We start from the raw sequence: 20,637 nt of genomic DNA on the forward strand, positions 1-20,637 counted from the left end.
AATTTAAGGATATTGGCAAACTGGAAGGTGAACAGAGGAGGACGACCAAGATGATCAGGGGTCTGGAAACCGAGCCTTTATCAAGTCGTTGATAAAGATGTTGATAATGCATATTCTAATTGCATAATAAGAGCTTTAACTATACGGACCTGTCTCTGTTATACCCAATTGCAATTCAATGTATTCCTGTGGTGTTTTATGATTTTCCTGATATTGTAAGTGAGCTGGAACTGGTCTGTGACCATAACAATAAAATTCAATTCAATTTCGTTGCAACATCTACTTTCCATTCAATTCTTCAGCGATCAGCCTTCTTTACGGTCCAGCTCTCACTTCCATACATCACGATTGGGAAAACCATAGCTTGAACTACACGGTCCTTTGTTGGTACATCTAATTTGCATATATGCAAATATATAATTTACATGCATATTCTAATTGCATAATGAGCGCAGCGCAGCCAACCCTCCCTCGGCGTGAGAACTCCGTCTCGCTTTGCGCATGCCCACTCCTTTTTTCCTCCCCTTGACGTCATCCCGCAGCTGGCCAACCGCGATCGAGGAGTCTCAGCCAATCCGGGAGGGACATGGGCGGGGCTTCTTCGCCTCATGTTTTCGAAAACCGGTCTTTTTCCGGGGGCGCATGCGCGCGGGAGACAAAGTGAGGGAAACAGGGACCGCCCGACGCCCCGCCCACTTCTCCCCCCTCCCTCCCTCAGATCCGCGAGCTCGCGTGGCCGCTGGCGTCACTTCGCCGCTCTCCCATTGGAGGCGCCCAGCGCAGCGTTACGTACGGTGCGTGAGCCAGCCCTTCCCTCCCCGCGCACGCCTAGAAGGGCCACCAGGGCGAGCCGAGGGGAGGGGGTCGGTCTGCGCGCATGCGCCCGAGCTCCGGCGGCTGAGGCGAGCCAGCGAGAGGGCGCGCGCCGGCCTTGCCCTCCGACATCCTGCGGCGGCGGCGGCGTCGACGTCAGCGCGCAGCCCCGCCCCCTCCGGCGCCTGGGCAGGCAAAGAAAGGCAGGGAGAGGCCCGGCGGCGTGCGCGCTCCCGCCCGGCCCGCGCCTGCGCACACGGCGCCTCCGCCCAGTCCGCCCGTCAGTCAGTCAGTCGGCCCGTGCGTGCTGCGTGCGGCCTGCTCCTCTTCTTGGCCTCCGGAGCGCGCGCGCGGGCGTTTCTGAGGGAGGGTATGAAGCCGGGCGCTGCCACCGCCGCCGCCCCTTGAGGAGAAGCCGGCCCCGACCCGCAGGGCCCTCGCGCCGCCGCCGCCCGCTCCGCCCAGGCTCGCCCATCCCGGCCGCCGCCGCCGCCGCCTGAGCAGCCATTTTGTGCCTCCCGAGCGCCGGCGGGGCCCCGAGGGAGAGTCGGAGAGGCGCGCGAGGGCGGCGGAGCCCGTGAGGGGGGTCCGGGCGGGAGGCCTGTTGAGGCGGAGCCTGGCGAGGGAGGGGCGCGCGGCGCGGCGGGGGGGCCCCCATGGCGAAGAAAACCTACGACCTGCTCTTCAAGCTGCTGCTGATCGGCGACTCGGGCGTGGGCAAGACCTGCGTGCTCTTCCGCTTCTCCGACGACGCCTTCAACACCACCTTCATCTCCACCATCGGTGAGGAGGGGGGGAAGGGTGAGCCCCCTCTTCCGGGGTCAGGGCCCCTCCTCCCTCGCCGGAGGGGCGACCCTTGGCCGCGGGGGCGTCTGGCTGGGGGGAGCAGGATGCTGGGACTGGGGGGGGGGCTTGGGCCTGATCCCGCTTCGTGGCTCCCCTGGATGACTCCCCTTCTCTCCCCCCACCCCACCCCTGTGTCTTCCTCCCCGTGCATCCCACCCACCCACCTCCCTCCATCCCGGAAAGGTGGGCTCTCTCCCCACTTGCTCCCCTTCCACCATGCCTGCAGTACCACCCTCCCCATCCTGGAAAGGTGGGCTCACCCCCTCCCTGTGTCTTCCTCCCCCTGTATCCCACCCACCCACCGCCCTCCATCCTGGAAAGGTGGGCTATACCTCCCCACTTGCTCCTCTTCCACTGCCTGCCTGACCACCCTCCCCATCCTGCCCCATAGCTGTCAGCCTCCAAGCGTCCTCTTTTGTTCCTTGTGCTGTATCTACCCCCCAGCCAATCCCCGCCATCTGAGTGCTTGCTAGTGCTTGGCCCCGGTAGTCTTCATATGGTGTGTCTGCTTTGCCACGCGGGCTCCCTGCCCTGGTCATAGCAGCCCCACCTGTCACTCTGGCTGCACAGCGGGGTTATATTTGTCCAGCTTTGTTTTCTGAATGGGAGGCGCGGGCTGGAGGAATGCTCTTAATGCTTTGACCTGGTCGCTGCCCCCTTTGGCAGCAGCCTTTGATTCCTTTGCAGCCCTGCGCTGTTTTGTTCCCCTCACTCTTGTCCATTGGCATCTTTGGCACCTGCCCATCCACCGCTGCATCTTCCAAAACACCAGGCTGACTTCTTGGAGTGACCTCAGCATCGCCTGAGGGCTCTTACTCATACCACACCCCCTAGTGCTCATGGAGCCCTTTATCCTTCGGCATATCACATTTTACGCTATTATCTGTATCTGCTTCCAGCTATTGTGCCTCAAATGGAGGAATAGCTGACTATGAATATTGACTGTCAATTCCTTATCTTCAGAGGGGTGAAATTCTAGAAATGCTTTCAAAGAGATGGTGTTGATTTCAGCACAGAGTAGTTTCAATGTGAGGAATATTTTAGGATTTTTTTCCAGTGCTGAGTTTGCTGTACTCTTAAGGCCGATGGAGACTGGCAGGCTGGGAATGGGCGTGGAGGACTTATCAAAGACCAAAGAAACATTATCTTGGAGACAACTGCTGCCTGCTTTTTGCTTTGTTTGATGTCTTAACATTGCTATAGTAGATAGGTGTGGCTTGAGCCAACATAAATCCTGCTGTCTGCTTTGAGCTATGCCCAGGCTGTGTGTATGCACTGTAGATGGAAAACTTAGTACAGGAAGTGTTAACACTGGCCTATATAAATTATGCAGATGCCCCCACCTGTTTTTTGAGAATTCACCAGACTTGAGGAGGTTTTTGTGTTGGAGGAGAGGAAGCCTTTATCGGAATCCCTAAGGGCTTGCTTTTGGAATGAAATTTGGGGTCCTTAATGGGCTGAACTCAAGACACAATACATTATCTGCCCTTGTTAGGGTTTTAGTCTTGTTTTAACCGGATTTGTTGTTTTTGTATTTTTAACTTTTATTTGTAAGTGGCCTTGAGATGGTGATTTAGAAGGTGATTTCTAAATCATTGTTAATAATGTTGGCAATTCTGATTCAGGAAATGAAGTCCCAGGTGCCCTAATAGAATAAACCTGTTTGTTTGTTTCTTTCTCGCCCAGCCTTTCATGAAGATACTTGCAATTTTTTCCTGCGGATAGGATATTTTTGCTGCACACTATTCTGACATTGGTTCAATTTAATTATTTTGCAATCTCTGGAGATCAACAGTTTCACATGCTTTGCTTCCCTTATTATGCGAACTCATTTCCCCCAAGATCTCAAGTTACAAGCAGAGGTTTCATGGTAGTTCCTGGACAGGGCAGCAGTGCCTCACAGCAATACACTGCCAGGTACCTGCTAGTTACAGCTATGTGATCTTTGTTTAATATTTTCATACACTGCTTTTCATACAAACTGCACAAAAAACATTTTATATTAAAACACAGCAGTCAGTTTTACAATACAGTAGGTGGCAATCTGTCTCCCTTCTATTAAAAGTATTAATCCACTTTTTAAGGCCAAACCCTCCCAAAGCAATGTACATAAGAAACATGCATTAGATGCATCAGATAGGTGTACAGTTATTATGAAAAACCTGCTCTGAATTTCACAAGCCATTAACAGTCTTAAGGAAAGGCAGGAGTGAAGAGAGGATTTCAACACCCTTTTAAAAGCCTGTATTTGAAGAGGCCGAGCACAAATAGCGGCTGCCCACCAGGATGTTTCTGTTGCTTGCTGTTTTCTTTTCCTTCTGCTTCCTGGAGACAAAAGTTGATAAACTTCAGTCTACAAATTGTTGGACCCTTAGTTGCTGTTTAGGATAGATTGAGCTCTGATTATAAGGCTTTGCGCAGTAGTTCAAGTACAGTGGTACCTTGGGTTACCTATGCTTCAGGTTCCGCTAACCCAGAAATCATGCTTCAGGTTAAGAACTTTGCTTCAGGATAAGAACAGAAGTCGTGTTGCGGTGCAGCAGCGGCAGCAGGAGGACCCATTAGCTAAAGTGGTGCTTCAGGTTAAGAACGGACCTCCGGAACAAATTAAGTACTTAACCTGAGGTACTACTGTACTTGCTGAGCAGCACAGTTACACACTTCAGTTGTTCTCCTGACATAAACTGGAAAGATGGGATTTGTGCTACTATTCTATGTGACCTTGTCCACGCACAACTCCAGGTTTAAAGGTATTGCACTACTAAACAGCAGGGAAAGGTAGAAGATCATCATTTGTGAATCCCAGATCACTTCCCTTGAGGAGGTTTCTCCCTCTCTAAGATTTAATTGACCAGAGTTGCGCAGGATTATACTCAGTTTGCATGAGTAATAATAGTTAATATTTGATGTCTCTTATCAGGTTGCCTGTGTGTTATGAAGATTTGATTACTCCGTAAACACTTGTCTGTGGTGGTGGAATATTTTATCTGAGTTTTGAAGGTCAGACATCCTAGAGCTGTTTCGCACACTGTACAGATGTAAACATGGAATGGCCTGAACAGGGAGCTGCAGGTTATTGCGCCTTGATTAGGATAAACATGTTCACACTTATTTTACATTTGCATTTTAACATATTATTTTATTTCATTTATATCCCACCTTTGTCCAGGGGGATCAAGGTAGCCGACATAGTTCTCCTCCCAATTTTGTCTTCACAACAGCATTGAGAGGTCGGTTAGGCTGAGTGGCAGTGCATGTCCCAAAGTTGCCCAGTGACACGGCAGAGTGGGGATTAAAGCCCTACACCGTACTGGAAATAATAATGTGGGAAATAGTTCTTAACAACTGTTGCAGTGGAAGCAAGAGCCTTGTGGCACCTTAAAACTGGCAGAACTGGTATTGAAAGAGCCCACTTCATGAGATGTACAGTAGTTGGCATTTTTTCTTGCTCTGTGGGCTTAATTTAGGTACTGTTTATAGCTGGCGGTTGCTCTGCAGACATCTGGCTTCACTGTTCTAAAATTGAACCGTAATTTTTTATGTTCAGTCTTTCTAGTTGTAGCTTTGTGTCAGCTCAGGCTTATAAATAGTCATTTGCAAGGTTGCCTGTGTCAAATAGTCACACAAAGGAGATTCTGAAGCATGGAAGTTGGTTTACAAAGGTCCCCACGCCTGCTTTTTGGGCTACAGATGGCTAACAGGTTTGTGTGGGCATGAACAAATCTGGATCTTTTTCATAGAGATGGGACCATCAATCTGACAAACATTAAAGATATGCTATTCAAATGCTGAAGGCCTGCAGTGAAGCTTCTTATTACTAAGCCTAGAAGAACACTATCTCTGTAGCAGCCATACATACAGTAGCAACTTTTCTGCAAGACACACAGCTGGATTATCAAACATTACTCAGCTAAAAGTTTGGGTGGCTTGCTGCTGTCTACCTGCCAGTAGGTAAATCCAGGACACTCCCCGCCCCCCATACTTTGGTTCTTCAGGCTTTGTGTGATGGCTCTTAAACAAGTCTTGACAGATTTGTTCATTCCCAGGTTGAGCAAAATTCAGAACAGGCTTACCATATTCAGCAATGGCTGAGTTCCTACGCTTTCTACTTTATTGATCTTGCACAATGATTAAGACGCATTTCTACTTCTGGGCAACGTTGGATCTTAAAAAATAAGGGCATAGTGCTTTTGGCAGTGTCATGGCACACCTTTCAGCTTGCCAATAATTTAGGACACTTTGTTATTTTTAGTTGTGGTCCACTTCTATTTGAAAAGTAAATTGCTGAGGGGAGGGCAGATGACTTCAGTACCCTAGCTAGGAATACTATAAATAGCCTCCAGTGTGAAAATCCCCAAGTCATCATAACTTCCCTGAATAGGGCAGAGCATTTGTCTTCAAAGGCAAGATGTGACATTTAAAGTTCTCCAGGAAAGCTCTATTGCACTACATGCAGAATAATGCTCTTAGGTTGTGCTTATGTATTTGTGTGTTAATTGCAGCATTGGGTTAACCAATGTTAGAGAGAGATTCTGAGAATCCTCTCTTCCCACTCTGCTCCATCTATCATGGGTTTAACTTGATTGGCAGCTGGCTGTTCGAAAGTGCAGGTGATGCTTTCGTGGAACACTTCTGGGGTTCATTTGCCATGGGGCATGCACATGGTCCTGGAACGTTTAGGGGTAGATATCAACTTCCTGTGTGCTTAACATGGTGCAAGCGCTCCTTGTTGACAGCTGGTAAAGCACACCAGGTCTGTCACTTGACTAGCTTGCCATTCAGAAATTATTTCAGCTGGCCTGTGACACAGATCTCCTGGGTTGGCTGAACAACTTGGGACTTCTGCACTTTACTACTCCTTGCTGGTATCCTACTGGCTTTGCAAGTGCACATGATACAGAGCTGTATCTAAGGTTTCTTTCTCTCTCTCTCTCTCTCTCTCTCTCTCTCACACACACACACACACACACACACACACACACACGAGAGATATATATAAAATATTAGAATGGATATTGAGCCTATTAAATGTGTTGCAGCAACTTTGAGAGAGACTGCCTGTGTGTATAAAAACCGTCCCGAGAGAGAATGTGATGAAATAGGATAGCTGTGCAGCCAAGAAGGAGCCATATCCATATCCTTAATGTCCAGAGCGCCTGGCTGGAAAGAACAGTTCTTTCAACAGCAGCAGTGCTCCAGAGTTAACCACCAGGCAAACTGAATATCTGTGGGAGTTTGTGGTACTAAATTAAAGATACTGTGCAGTTGGATGTCTTAAGGTCTTAAACTTCAGAAAGATGTTGTGGTCTTTTTTCAGCTTTGGGCATCCTGTATGGTCAAGGATTGATGTCTCCAAAATGCTCAGATCTGAATGTGCTCTTCCCGACTCAGTTCAGACAGTTTCCTAAACCTAATATAGGTGGCCATGGTTTAATATCCTGGTTTGTTTTAGCTAACCTGAATTGGTTGGAGCAAACCACAGTCCTTAAGAGTTGGCACTGGTTGGTGGATGCTTTCACTTTCCTCATATGCAAAGGAGGGAGAGTGGGAAGTGAGATGGCACAACCTGAGACTTTTTGCGACTCGTTCCCTGATCTTTCAGGCGTTGGGAGATTCTCTGAATCAGACCAAAGTCCCAACAGCTGCAGCTCAACATCCGTCAGTATTCTTATTTTTCCTCTCTTGATTTCCTTGCTCATATGACACTTTGTTCTGTAAGGTCCAGTGTTCTTTTCCAAGAAAAATAGGTGCTTGAACTCACCACGAAGTTGTTACAATAAATCGCTAGGCGACTCTGGTCAGCCCTGAACAGATGCCAGTTTGACAACAGCTGCGTTTACTGCCTGTGGAGGTGCTAAAAACCATGGCAAGCTGATTGGGGGGGGGGTCGCCCCTGGTTCTTGTGCAGGTCAAATAAATGCGTCCCCAACTCCTTAGATTCGGACGGATGGCTAGGGCAGTTCAGAAGAGCCAGGCACAAACACCCATGTGTGCAATAGTAGAGACCTGGCTGGAAAGCTTAAGGAAAAGTGTAGACTTGTACACACTGGCCAGCTTCCGTTTTGACTTGAAATGTCCATTTTGGGCATAAAGGCAAGAAACGGGCAAGGGGAGATGCTGGCCCACAATGGCGCTCATCTGAGAGGAGCCGGAACTGTACTCCGGCTGAAAAAAAGCCCCGATAAGGTCAGATTGGGAAATGTGTGGTCGCAGGCATCCTTGCTACTGCCCTCCGTGTTGCAGGGGTATGGCTCTGTTTCATCCTGGTCCCAAATTGCTGCCCGCTCCAGCAATTCTGTGTGTGGTAGGAGGTAGAGGACACAGAATTTGCCAGGAACAGCCTTCTCACTGTTGTGTTTTCCTTTGCACTCCCTGCTACTCCCTGGCTGGATGTGAAGCAAGGCACCAGATCTGCTGCAGCAGCCAGTAAGTGGGGACTGGTCCTGGACACCAGAGTGGTTCAAACTCCTTGCCCAAGTTGCAAAAGGTTTGTTCAAACCTTGTCCTTGTCCTCTATTCATTCTGTTCAAAACAACTCTGGACACTTTTTTCTGGCCTCCCAAAATAGCTAATCATTTACAGGAACAGGAATGATGATATTCAGAGATTATGGTTCCTTTTAAAATGTATAAATCACATTTCACTCAGGCAGGCCGTGACCCCTTGAAGTACACTGTTTTGTTTTTTACAGTGAATTCATCTTGTTTAACCGTAAAAAAATACCAACTGCCACCTCTCGCATCTCAAATCCGTACAGGCATGGACAGTTGAGTTCCCTTTGGTGTCTTGAAAGGAAATTTTGGGATCAACCATCAAAATGGCGCAAAGAATGATAGCCCTTTGCAGCATACATTTTGTGAAATGTTGAAAGAGACTGTGGAAACCGAGAAGTTGCTGTTAGCTCTTTTGGAGTGGAAGAATGGGAATACAAAAGGTAGAATTGTTGAAGAGGCCAAGATCTCTTTCTGATCACAGTGAAACTTGCATTTCAGTGCTTGCATTTACTTATCTTACAAGATCTGATTGAACCCTCTTGTTAATGGGCAATATGGTATGTTAAATTATTCTCTGGATGATAAATTGCAGGATTTCTCATCCTCTGATAGAGTGCAGAATAAACCAGCATTTAAATTTGGTTTTTGGGTTCATCAATAGAGCCCCTTAAATATTTTTTATTAAGTGGCATAAAAATTATAAATCTAAAACAACTGAAAGTCACGAAGAAAGGCACAGTTAGCATAAATCTAAATAAGATTTGTGTTGCTATATTTGACGGTCAGATACTATTTAGAAGTTACCTTGATATGTTTGAGCATTTTACCGTTCACTGCAAACTTGAACATTGATGTGGCAATATAGAAAACGTGACCAAGTCCTTGGTTTCCCTCTCCAGATCTCTTAGTAATTAAGGGGGGAAGAGTTGTACAGTTTTGATGGAAAATAACCATTGAGGACACAACCCACCCGAGTAGTGAGAGTCACAACCAAGCCATTGCAATAAAAACTCTGGTCGTCCCCTCAGCCGAAACCCCCCACCAAGGGTTATTCTGTTTTATAGGAAGGGCACATGCCTCGCATGATCCCTGACCACTGGTCCTGCTAGCTAGGGATGATGGAAGTTGTAGTCCAAAAACAGCTGGAGACCCAAGTTTGGGAAACACTGATCTAGTCCAACCCCCCACAATTCAGGAATCGTTTGCCCAACATGGGGCTCCAACCCATGGCCCCGAGATTTAAGAGTCTCATCGTGCTCTACCAATTGATTGGTCATACCTGGGAGAGTTTGATGGACTCTTTGCCCCCAGTGTAAATATCAAAGCTGAATTGTTGCCAGAGGCATAGAACAAGCCTTTAGTGACTGTGTTGGGAGAGGAAGGAGTCTCTCTTCCAGTTTTCGTAATCTGAATTAATAGTGATTTTGAAGGGATCCCTATCCCTTTACTTGCAAAGTTAGAAGTCTTGGCAAGGGTGTTACTTCATTGGCTGCTGCTGAGACCAATGCCAAGTGTGTTCAAGCTGAGCAGATAGCATTACAGTTTTTGTGACAAACTGTTAACTTTTCTAGCTCTTCACGCTAAGGTGACCTTGGCGCCTTTTGCTTTGCTTGAATGTTCTCGGGCCCTCCCTCTCTTGGCCATGGGAACCGATGCACCGTTGTCTGTGAGTGGTGTTCTTGGGCCCCGTGCAAAGCTTATCTCTTTCTGGAACGGTTCGTTGCAATTGTGCTTTTTGTTAAGACTTCTGCAAAAAGTGCTATATTGCGGCAGTAGCATCAGTCACGTTAAAAGTTTATAGAGGCGTCACCCTGCTTATGCAAGGTGTTACATTCTGGCCCCTGCACGCTTAAGTGAAATCACGCAAAGTGGGGAACACCCTCTTAAAAGCCTCTAAATGCCTATGTGTTCCTGATCTCCAGCTCTCTCCCCACACAACTCTCTGTTCAATTACAGTGGTACCTCAGGTTACATACGCTTCAGGTTATATACGCTTCAGGTTACAGATTCCGCTAACCCAGAAATAGTGCTTCAGGTTAAGAACTTTGCTTCAGGATGAGAACAGAAATTGTGCTCCAGCGGCGCGGCAGCAGCAGGAAGGCCCCATTAGCTAAAGTGGTGCTTCAGGTTAAGAACAGTTTCAGGTTAAGAACACACCTCCAGAACAAGTACTTAACCCGAGGTACCACTATAGAGTTGAAGCTGTGGCCCCGGCTGAAGCCCGGAGGACATATGGGAAAGCGGCAACTGCCCTACCCCGTACATCAGCTGTTAGGCAGGGAGGCTGAGCAGCCTAAACAAAGCCCTTCTGTGCCTCATGTCTTTTTGGGGCTTCCTCCACCCTCACTGAGGTCCTCTTTGGGTTCCTGGGAGGGTCTCCTTGTGCGCAATGAGGACTCTCCAACTCTCTCTTGCCATTTCCTGTTAGGATTTTATTTATTTATTTCCCGGTGCCGCACATATGTGCGGTTGTGTGTGAGTAGAATGCCTGGAAGTGGGGAGATGCTTGCATTTGCACAGTAGAACAGTGAGTTAAATCCTATAGGTGCTGGAGGATCTGCAAAGTTTCAGGAAGATATTGATGGGCTGTTCTGGACCACCAAATGCCTAAGCTGTTTGAGCATAAAAATGTGAGAAATGTCTTTGCGGATGAAATCTAAGGGCTGTCTCGTCCAGAAGTCTGTTCCCAGCAGTGGTCACCTAAGAAAGGGACCCTGAGAAGGTGGAGACAGTGGCCTCCTGTTCGCTTCTGGTTATCAGGTGCTGGAGACAAACTACTCCTGAAGATGGAAGCTCTACTCACAGCTATCAGGGAAAGTAACTGCAATCTTGAAAACTGCCTCTGCCAGAGGTAACCTCACCCTTTGGATAATGAGTTCCATAAGTAATGCATCACTTGTGAAGAACTAGGTGGTGTTTCTTCTAGAGTGTGGTGCTTAATCCCGCTGTGCCATATCTTGATTTATTTCCGTATTTTTAAAAAGCAGTGTACATCTTTCCCATTGTTGATGTCCGTAAAATCTCAGCAGCTCCGCAGCCTTCAGTTTCTTAAATTACTCCTAAACAGGGTGGATTGGATTTAAATCAAATTGATTTAAATCACTAGCCAGTAAGACTGGATTTAAATCTTTTTTTTACAGAAAGACTCATTCTTGCGTATTTGCAACCAGATGAAGGTTTCATTTTTGGAATAATAAATTTTCAGAGTAGTTTTTACAGTTATATCAAAAATTACTGAATTGGTTATACTATTAGAAATACATAGAAAGATTATTATGAAATTATTGTGGTTTGGTAAGTTAACTGTTTATATTTGGACAGCTTTTCTGCCGTACTTTATTGGAAGGAGAAAAATAATCATTTCCTTAATAACAATTTAAACAATTTATTTAACTAAAACAATAACATTATAGCGTATGTATTCATGTTTGTTAACTGATGTGGTTAAACGATTTTTGGGGGGGAAAACTTAGACTGAGTTTTAGCACACATGAAAAACTTAAAACAAATCCTTATTTCCTGATGAAAGGCCTTTGGACTATAATGTAAATTAAATAGAAAACTATATTTAGAAAGGTTTTTCCTCCAAAAGCATCCTTATTTATTTATTTATTTATTTATTTAAATAATTGATTTTTATCTACCCTAAAGCAAATTGTGGATTATTGTTGTTTTTTAAAAAATGTTCCAGAAAGTTTTAACTGTCGCAGAAAAATGGAGCACTGGAGAAATTTCCCACCCTCCCCTGCAGTTCCTCCTATGTCCTGAGAGCTACTCCTAAGTGTGCCATCAGCACAGTGCCAGGAGTTTGAATGTGAAGGTTTGGTCAGAGGCCTCTGGGTGGTTATTGCCCAGCTCTGGGGTGGCTTCTTAGGCATTTTGCTAAAGCTGGGAAGCCTGGAGCCCTCTCCTGTACCAATCCTGATTGGGCGTGCATTTAATGGCTAGTGATAAGTAACTCTTATTGATTTTAGAAACCGGGTTTATAGATTTATGCAAGTGGTTACCTTGAACCTCTGGCAGCAACAGTCTAGATTGCTGGCGGTAGTGAATGTGGCAGTGGACTTGGAAGCAGCTATTTTTACAGTAAGCGTGCATGGAATCAATCTAGAAACTCTTTTTTTTTCTTTTACTTTGATTAATGCTCATGCTTCTTTGATGGACCCTGGGAGGAGAAAGAGATCTTGCCAAAGGTATCATATCCATTAAGTCTTTCATGTTTAATTGTTTAAGGATAGTTTAATGTTTATCCTCCGTTTGGATTGTCTCGCTAACATTGAGGGTTCTGTTGTGGAGTTCTTCTGAGACGTTGTGGGAAGGTATCTTCCTCTTGGCTGATTCTGTAAAGGGACATAGATGGGAGAGTTCCAGTTTGAATCAGTTCTTCAAGTTGGGCGTCATCTGAATCGGGCATTGAGGCAGCTTCTCCTGGAGGCAAATCTTGTTGCAGTTATTCTAGATGGGAGCTGTTTACTATGTTAGACCTGAAGTGAATGATAAGCGGGGCATTGTTTCAGCTGTGAATATTCTGTGTGGCTCGCAGTGTGTTTGGATTCATGTTGAGGTCTTGTTTTTTAGAGCTTGTTTCTGGAGTGTTGTGACTCTGTGGAATGTTGTGATTCTGGGTGGACTAGATGACCCTAGGAGTCCCTTCCACTCTACAATTCCAATTCTATTTCCATGATTCTCCCCCCCCACCCATTATTCACTGAAGTGGGTAGAATAAAGTTAGATCAGCCTCCCCACTTGTCCAGCGTTTGTACATGAGTGTGAAAATTGCCCCTTTTAAATTAGCCAGATCAAAAGTTGCTGCAGGGTTTAAAATTCTTTGGATCCTTTTTTAAAAACTCCCAAATGACTGGGGACCCTGGAGAAAGGAGCTGGATCCAGGATTTGGGTTAGCTACCCCTGCCTTAGGTTAGTAATTTTTGCCCTCTTGGGGTGGAAGGCCATGTTTTGTCTATGATTCATCTTTCAGAATACTTCCTTTTTAATAGCACATATTTTTGTTTTGCTGACACATCTATGAGGGTAGACTGACCAGTCTTGCATGGGCTCTTGTTTTTCCTCCCTGGAATCCTCCCAGCTCCCAGGGTCTAGCTTCTCAAAGCCAGAGTACCTGCTGAAGTCCCTTTAGGAGAACTAAAATGCAGAGCCAGTGGTCTCATGGCAGAACACATTCTGTCTTCTACCACACTTGGCCTAAACTGCCTCTTCAACATAGTTTGGAGCAACTGCACATAACATTGGCTGTATGTCCAGACATGAGAATGACTCTGTTCTGTTCTGTTCAGAGTAAAGAATGAGTAAATGCCTTCCTGAGAAGACGTCCTTGTATCTGTTAGGCGTGGTTTGCGGTGTTCAAATAAACTTGTGCATCGCCCCAGAGCAGTGCTATAATTTGTGCTGTTTCAGTGGTGCCACGTAACAGTTCCGAAGATGGCATCTCAGTGGAGCTGATCTGCGTCTCTCTCTAGTCTGTACCATTGTTCTGCCTTAGGTTAGAGCTGGCCGGTTCTGCTTTTCCCCCAGGCCAGAATGCTTGGATCAGGGCTGCCAGCTGGCCTTCTTTGCAGTCCTAAGAGTCAGAGGCAGAAGGAGGAGTTAAAACTACAGGTAGGAACAGCCGGTTCCCTCTTGAACCATGCTTGAGAAACTGTGAAGGTGGGAGAAGAGTTTTAGGTCTGCTAAATACTTGCCAGCTTTCATGCTACAGGTGGTGTTGTAAGTATATTTAGTTTACACATTTCATTGGAAGCTATTTGGTGACATGTCAGTTGGACTGCACTGGAATCCCTTGTTGCCTTGCACCCAGTCCTGCAAATCTCTTCTATATCTTTCTTGTGAATGCATAGTGGCCCTGCTCTTTCTGTTAGGAAGAGCATAAGAAGAGCTTACTCCTGGATCAGGCCAGTGCCCCTTCTAGTCCAGCATCCTGTTCTCACAGTGGCCAGCCAGTTGCCTCTTCTGGGAAACCCTCAAGGAGAGGATATGAGCACCGCAGCAGCAGTCTGCCCACTGGCAATTCCCAGCAGTTGGTTTTCAGTAGCGTTCAGCCAGTCTTCTGGGCTTGGGTGCGGTTCAGAACAGATATGCTAGGTGTGGCATATGCAACTAAATACACATTGGATGACTCCAATTAACTCAAAATAAAAAAATTCCTTCCAGTAGCACCTTAAAGACCAACTAAGTTAGTTCTTGGTATGAGCTTTCGTGTGCATGCACACTTCTTCAGATACACTGAAACAGAAGTTGCCAGATCCTTCTATATAGTGAGAAGGTGGGGAGGGGTATTACTCAGAAGGGTGGTGGGAATGGGAGATGACATTATACATGACTAAGCCATCTTTCACCTTCTCACCCCTTGCCTTTTCCTGTAGACCTATTGCAGTTGTTAAGAGTCGTCAACAGGCTCATCTCAGCTATCTGCCAATCTCCCATTCCCATCACCCTTCTGAGTAATACCCCTCCCCACCTTCTCACTATATAGAAGGATCTGGCAACTTCTGTTTCAGTGTATCTGAAGAAGTGTGCATGCACACGAAAGCTCATACCAAGAACTAACTTAGTTGGTCTTTAAGGTGCTACTGGAAGGATTTTTTTTATTTTGACTATGGCAGACCAACATGGCTACCTATCTGTAACTGGATCCAATTAACTCATACTTGTACTAGACCCGATGAAATCAACAAGCTTAACTTCCTAAGTCCATTGGTTGTGTTGGGGTCTATTCTGAGTATCACTAATGTTGGATATCACTCAATAACTTCCCTTGCTAGCATCTAGATGGAAAAATCTGCAGAAACCTTCTTATCCTATATCTGTGGCTGTCTCTGTGCATAATTTAGAGAAGATGAGTGTTTTCTAAGATGTCACGTCTGAGACGGTTGCATTGTCCCCAGTACCAGCTAGTTAGAGGATCATTATTCCATTAGGTGCTTCCTCCAGCTTTTTCTTCTTCTTGGTACTGAAAAGCATTGGGTGACTGGTGCATCTTCTTCAGGTAGTAGCTGTGTGTGAGGCCTTAGTAATAAAGGTGACCCTTCTGCTCTTGTAGAAATACCTGTTCAGCAAAGCCAGTGTGGCCTAGTGGTTAGAGCAGGGGGTTGGCAGCCTCAGGCCCATGGGCCACAAGTGGCCCATGGGGGTCGTTTTGCCGGCCCACAAGCCGAGCTACCTGCTTGGCTAGTCCCCACGCGCTGTGCTAAACCGGCGCGGTGCAGGAACTCATTTTTGCGGCGCCGAAAATCACATCTGCACAGATGCAGACACCGGTTATCACGTTTGTGCAGATGCCAGAAATAATGGGTGCGCGATCCGGCCCACGGAGGGGGCTCCGCGGCTTTGAACTGGCCCAGGCAAGGTAAGCCTTACCGACCCCTGGGTTAGAGTGTAGAAAAATCATCATGTTGTCGACCAAAAACATCTGCAGTTTTCAAGTCTGGAAGGAGGGAAACATTTGGGAACCACGGCTCGAGTTTCTTGTAGCTCAACCCTGCAATCTCCCCCTCCACACACAGTAGAGCAGGCACAACGAAAAATCCGCCAAGTTGGAGGACAGAAGTAATCTAATTTTACTTAGGTGCTGTGAAGAAGACTGCAGAAACAAAAAGAGTGCAATGCCAATCCCTAGCTGAGTTGTCTGCAGATTTTATGCAGACATAGGGCTGGGGAAAGTGGGCACTCCCCACTGCCCCCCCAAAAATCACCTTTGTGTTTGCTAGCAAAACTAGTGAAGGTTGGTTGTGACACTGTTGCTACTGTGTTTGTAGAAAGAGAAATGAGGGTCACGTGAGGTGGTGCTTGAGGCTTTGGAGACATTCATTTAGGCTTGATCTGGAAGGAACTCATATTAGGCGTCCTTTATTCTATAGGTGTGAGATGCTGTGAGGAAGAGCAATAAGTTGCTGTTGTTCTGCAGAGATTACTGGCAACTAAGGGGTGTCGCTCCTGTTCGGGGTTCCAGCAGCCAGAGGGTCCCTTTCAGGGAACTCCATCCGTTTCCTTCCTGCCTTCTCTCCCACCTCCCAGGTGGGCCACCAGCAGGCTCTGTTCTTGGGAATTCCCCCTTAGTATTCCTTCTGAATATTTGTTTTTGTGGTGCTATAAGCGCCAGGGTTGGCGTGAGTCTCCTGCTGGCCCCCTCTTGTGCACAAGGACCGGCACAGAAATGTTGCTATGCATCCTTACTTCCTAGCCTGGCTGCCTCATTGGCACACAGTGTGTGCATGTGCACACTTCCTGCTCTCCTAACCACAGTGCAGAATCCCTTGTATTGTGCATGAGCTGCTCCTGAACGTCATGTAGTGATTCATATTTTCTGAAACCTGGTAAGTTTGATTGAGACTTGAGACGAAGTTGGTCTTGGTTTGGAGCAGGAGTGAGTGAGTGTATTGGAATGGCAGTTCAGCTTGTGACTGCCTGCTCTGGATTTCCAACTCCTAAGAGACTGCGATCTGCTGACAGAATAAAAAGCTGGCAGTGATCTACCCCTTTGGGTGGCGGTTCAGGGAAAAGTTGCTGAGTTCTTTTAGGGAGGAAAGTCTCGGTTTTTTAGGGATTCAGGCCAAAGATGCTGAGCTTTTTGGGGGGAGAATGGGGGAAAGTTGCTCACCAAAATACAAACAATCAGCCTCAGAAAGAAAACTCCGTCTTCTGTTCTATAGATCATTCAAGAATGGAGGGTGGGGTGAAGGGGCGTAATAATAATGGTGATAATTATTCATTCATTCATTCATTCATTCATTCCCCACCCATCTGGCTAGGTTTCCCCAGCCACTCTGGGCGGCTTCCAACACAATATTAAAATACAGTAATGCATCAAACATTAAATGCTTCCCTAAACAGGGCTGCCTTCAGATGCTGTCTAAAAGTCTGGTAGTAGTTGTTCTCTTTGACATCTGGTGGCGTTCCACAGGGCGGGTGCCACTACCAAGAAGGCCCTCTGCCTGGTTCCCTGTAACTTTGCTTCTTGCAGGGAGGGAACCGCTAGAAGGCCCTCAGCGCTGGACCTCAGTGTCCGGGTAGAATGATGTGGGCTGAGACGCTCCTTCAGGTATACTGAACCGAGGCCGTTTAGGGCTTTAAAGGTCAGCACCAACACAAGGAGAAGGGGACGACAGAGGACGAGATTGTGGGATAGTGTTCTCGAAGCTACCAGCATGAGTCTGTCCAAATTGCGGGAGGCTGTGGAAGACAGGAGTGCCTGGCGTGCTCTGGTCCAGGGGGTCATGAAGAGGCGGACACAACTAAACGAATAAACAACAACAACCAACACTTCAGTTGTGCTTGGAAACGTACTGGGAGCCAATGTAGGTCTTTCAAGACTGGTGTTATGTGGTCTCGGCGTCCACTCCCAGTCACCAGTCTAGCTACCGCATTCTGGATTAGTTGTAGTTTCCGGGTCACCTTCAAAGGTAGCCCCACGTAGAGTGCGTTGCAGTAGTCCAAGCGGGAGATAACCAGAGCATGCACCACTCTGGCGAGACAGACCATGGGCAGGTAGGGTCTCAGCCTGCATACCAGGTGGAGCTGGACACAGAATTGACCTGCACCTCCATGAACAGCTGTGAGTCCAGAATGACTCCCAGGCTGCGCACCTGGTCCTTCAGGGGCACAGTTACCCCATTCAGGACCAGGGAGTCCTCCACACCCGCCCACCTCCTGTCCTCCCATGAACAGTACTTCTGTCTTGTCAGGATTCAACCTCAATCTGTTAGCCGCCATCCATCCTCCAACCGCCTCCAGACACTCACACAGGACCTTCAGCGCCATCACTGGGCAGGATGCTCTTTTGCCCCTGATAAGGAAAGGGAGCCAGCGATCAACCGTTATCTACCAAAACCTCCTGGGGATCTACCAGTAGATCACGATCGGCCTGTTGGACATCCTTGGTTTAGGTCATAGAATCTTAGAGTTGGAAGGGACCCCAAGGCTCCTCTAGTCCCTACAATCCAGGAATCTCAACTCAAGCATCCATGACAGGTGTCCATCCTACCTGTCTCCCAGTGATGCTGTTTCACTTCCAGTGTTTAGTTTGTTGCTTGCAATAGAGGTGGAGGAACTCCCATTTTGCTCCAAGAAAGAAAGAAAAAACCCCACCTCTGGTTCCTCCTTCCACCAGCAGTTGCTTGGCTACAACAGCAACTGTGCTTCATCAAGTTGTAGCAGAGGAAAGATGGGAAGCTGAGTTGCAGCATCAGCTCAATAATTTTCCACTCCTCCTCCTCCTCTCCTTGAACTCTGCTTTGCTTCCTCTGGTTATTGCAAGGACTCTGTGGACACAGTGCCGCAGTTGCCCTTTCCCTCCAGCCTCCCCAACCCCCTGTTCCTTTTGTCATCACGCCCTTTAGGTTGCAAGGCTGAAGGCAGGGGCTGTCTTGACATATCTCTGTAAGCCACTTGGGGAGCTGAACACTTGGCTGTGTGAAAGTCCTCCAGGTGAAATCAAAGGGGAACAGGGACTTAATTCCAGTTCAGCTTAAAATTGTTTCCATGACGTGTATTTCATACTAACTTCAGCAAACATGTCTGAAGTTATGAAACATTTCCTAGAGGATATGTTAGCTGTCTTCACTTAAAAGCTTACATTTTGGGCGGGGCATAAATAATAAATTATTATTATTATATGTAAAAGGTATCTTCACATGCTGGACTTCCCATATTGAGACGGCCCTGGACTTGTTTTCCATAGTATGAAAGTTTGTTCGCTTTGGTGATGCTTCTGCTGCTGCTCCAAGATCATGTTTCAGTTCATTAAGATTTCACAATATTTTATCTATTCCCAGTAACTGCTGTGCTCATATGAGTGTAGCTTTGACATTTGCTCGTAGTGCTCTCAGATTTTGAGAAGGTTCAAGTTTTGGTTTAAGACCAATGTGGGCATTTTTCTAACAGAAAGCTTTTGCAAAATCTTGTGTTGGCTGTAATTCTGGATTGTAGGCAGGGTACTGTGGGAGAGCTGAAGTAAGCATAACTATAGTGCTCCTGATTTAGGTTCGTCTCTCATGATGCCACATGTCGAATGATGAATGCCAGGCCCTTACCTCTCTCGCCCTGACCTAGCCACTGTGATCCATGCGACGGTCACCTCCAGACTGGATTATTGTAACTCGCTCTACGTGGGGCTGCCCTTGAGACTGACCCAGAAACTCCAGCGGGTGCAGAATGCCGCAGCGAGACTCCTTACGGGGTCCTCGCTGCGAGATCACATTCATCCGGTGCTATACCAGCTGCACTGGCTCCCGGTGGAGTACAGGATCAGGTTTAAGGTGCTGGTTTTAACCTTCAAAGCCCTATACGGCCTAGGACCCTCGTATCTACGGGACCGCCTCTCCTGGTATGCCCCACAGAGGAACTTACGGTCCTCAAATAAAAACATCTTGAAGGTCCCAGGCCTCAGAGAGGTTAGGCTGGCCTCAACTAGAGCCAGGGCTTTTTTGGCTGCAGCTCCAACCTGGTGGAACGCTCTGTCACAAGAGACAAGGGCCCTGCAGGACTTGACATCTTTCCGCAGGGCCTGCAAGACAGAGCTGTTCCACCAGGCCTTTGGTTAGGGCACAGCCTGACTCCCTCCTTTGGCAATCTTTACAATACTTTAGTTTATGGTTGCCATCAATTCTGATTTTAATTAATTCTTATGATGTTTTTATAATGTTGCACTATTTTAGTGTTGTTAGCCGCCCTGAGCCCGGCTTCGGTTGGGGAGGGCGGGATATAAATAAAATTTATTATTATTATTATTATTATTATTATTATTAATCCTGGTACCTGACTGGGATGTAGCCGCTGCATCCCACTCCCTTGTGAGCGGAACATATACGTTCCTTTTGAACACATATAATTATTGATTGTTATCATTATTAAACCACCCTTTTATAGAAGTTCTCAAACAGCATATGCACAAATCTTTTTGTGGGTGCTTTGCAAGTCTATTTAGACAGCAGACAGATTGTCAGTTAACATTACAGTGCTGTGCTTAAATGGAAATATGAATTGCATGAGAAATTGGTGACTTCCTTTGTTTACCATTTTTAAAAATTAATGTTGATGAAACTTTAAGATAATCCCGGAGAGGCAGAGGACCAGGATGAATGAGATTGACCTCAAATTGAAAATACTAAAGTAGGACAAACCTTTTGTTTCCTCTTCTCCTTTCCAACCTTTTGTTCTGAACCTGCAAAGCAGCTTACGGTAAATTAAATACACCCACCTACAGTGGTGCCCCACAAGACAAATCCCTCGCAAGACGGAAAACTCGCTAGACGAAAGAGTTTTCCGTTTTGGAGGTGCTTCGCAAAACGAATTTCCTATGGGCTTGCTTCGCAAGATGACAATGTCTTGTGAGTTCCTGCTGGTTTTTTTCCCTCCCCCCCTTTTTCTAAGACGCTAAGACGCTTATCAGCTGATCCGATCAGCAGATAAGCCGCTAATAGCGCTAATCCGCTAATCCGTCAAAGGGCTTGCTTCACAAGACGAAAAAACC

General features: G+C 46.8%; 1 protein-coding gene across 1 annotated transcript in view; it reads left to right on the forward strand.

Moving 5' to 3' along the window:
- Positions 1–1,387: 1,387 nt before the first annotated feature.
- Positions 1,388–20,637, forward strand: part of RAB10 (RAB10, member RAS oncogene family) — a 28,626-nt gene continuing 9,376 nt past the window's right edge. The window contains exon 1 of the mRNA XM_082217991.1: positions 1,388–1,596. Coding sequence (XP_082074117.1) covers positions 1,470–1,596 — 127 coding nt within the window. The 5' untranslated portion in view covers positions 1,388–1,469. The remainder of the gene's footprint in view (positions 1,597–20,637) is intronic.

Source organism: Podarcis vaucheri (assembly GCF_965113315.1).
Source record: "Podarcis vaucheri genome assembly, chromosome: 3".
Lineage (NCBI taxonomy): Eukaryota > Metazoa > Chordata > Lepidosauria > Squamata > Lacertidae > Podarcis > Podarcis vaucheri.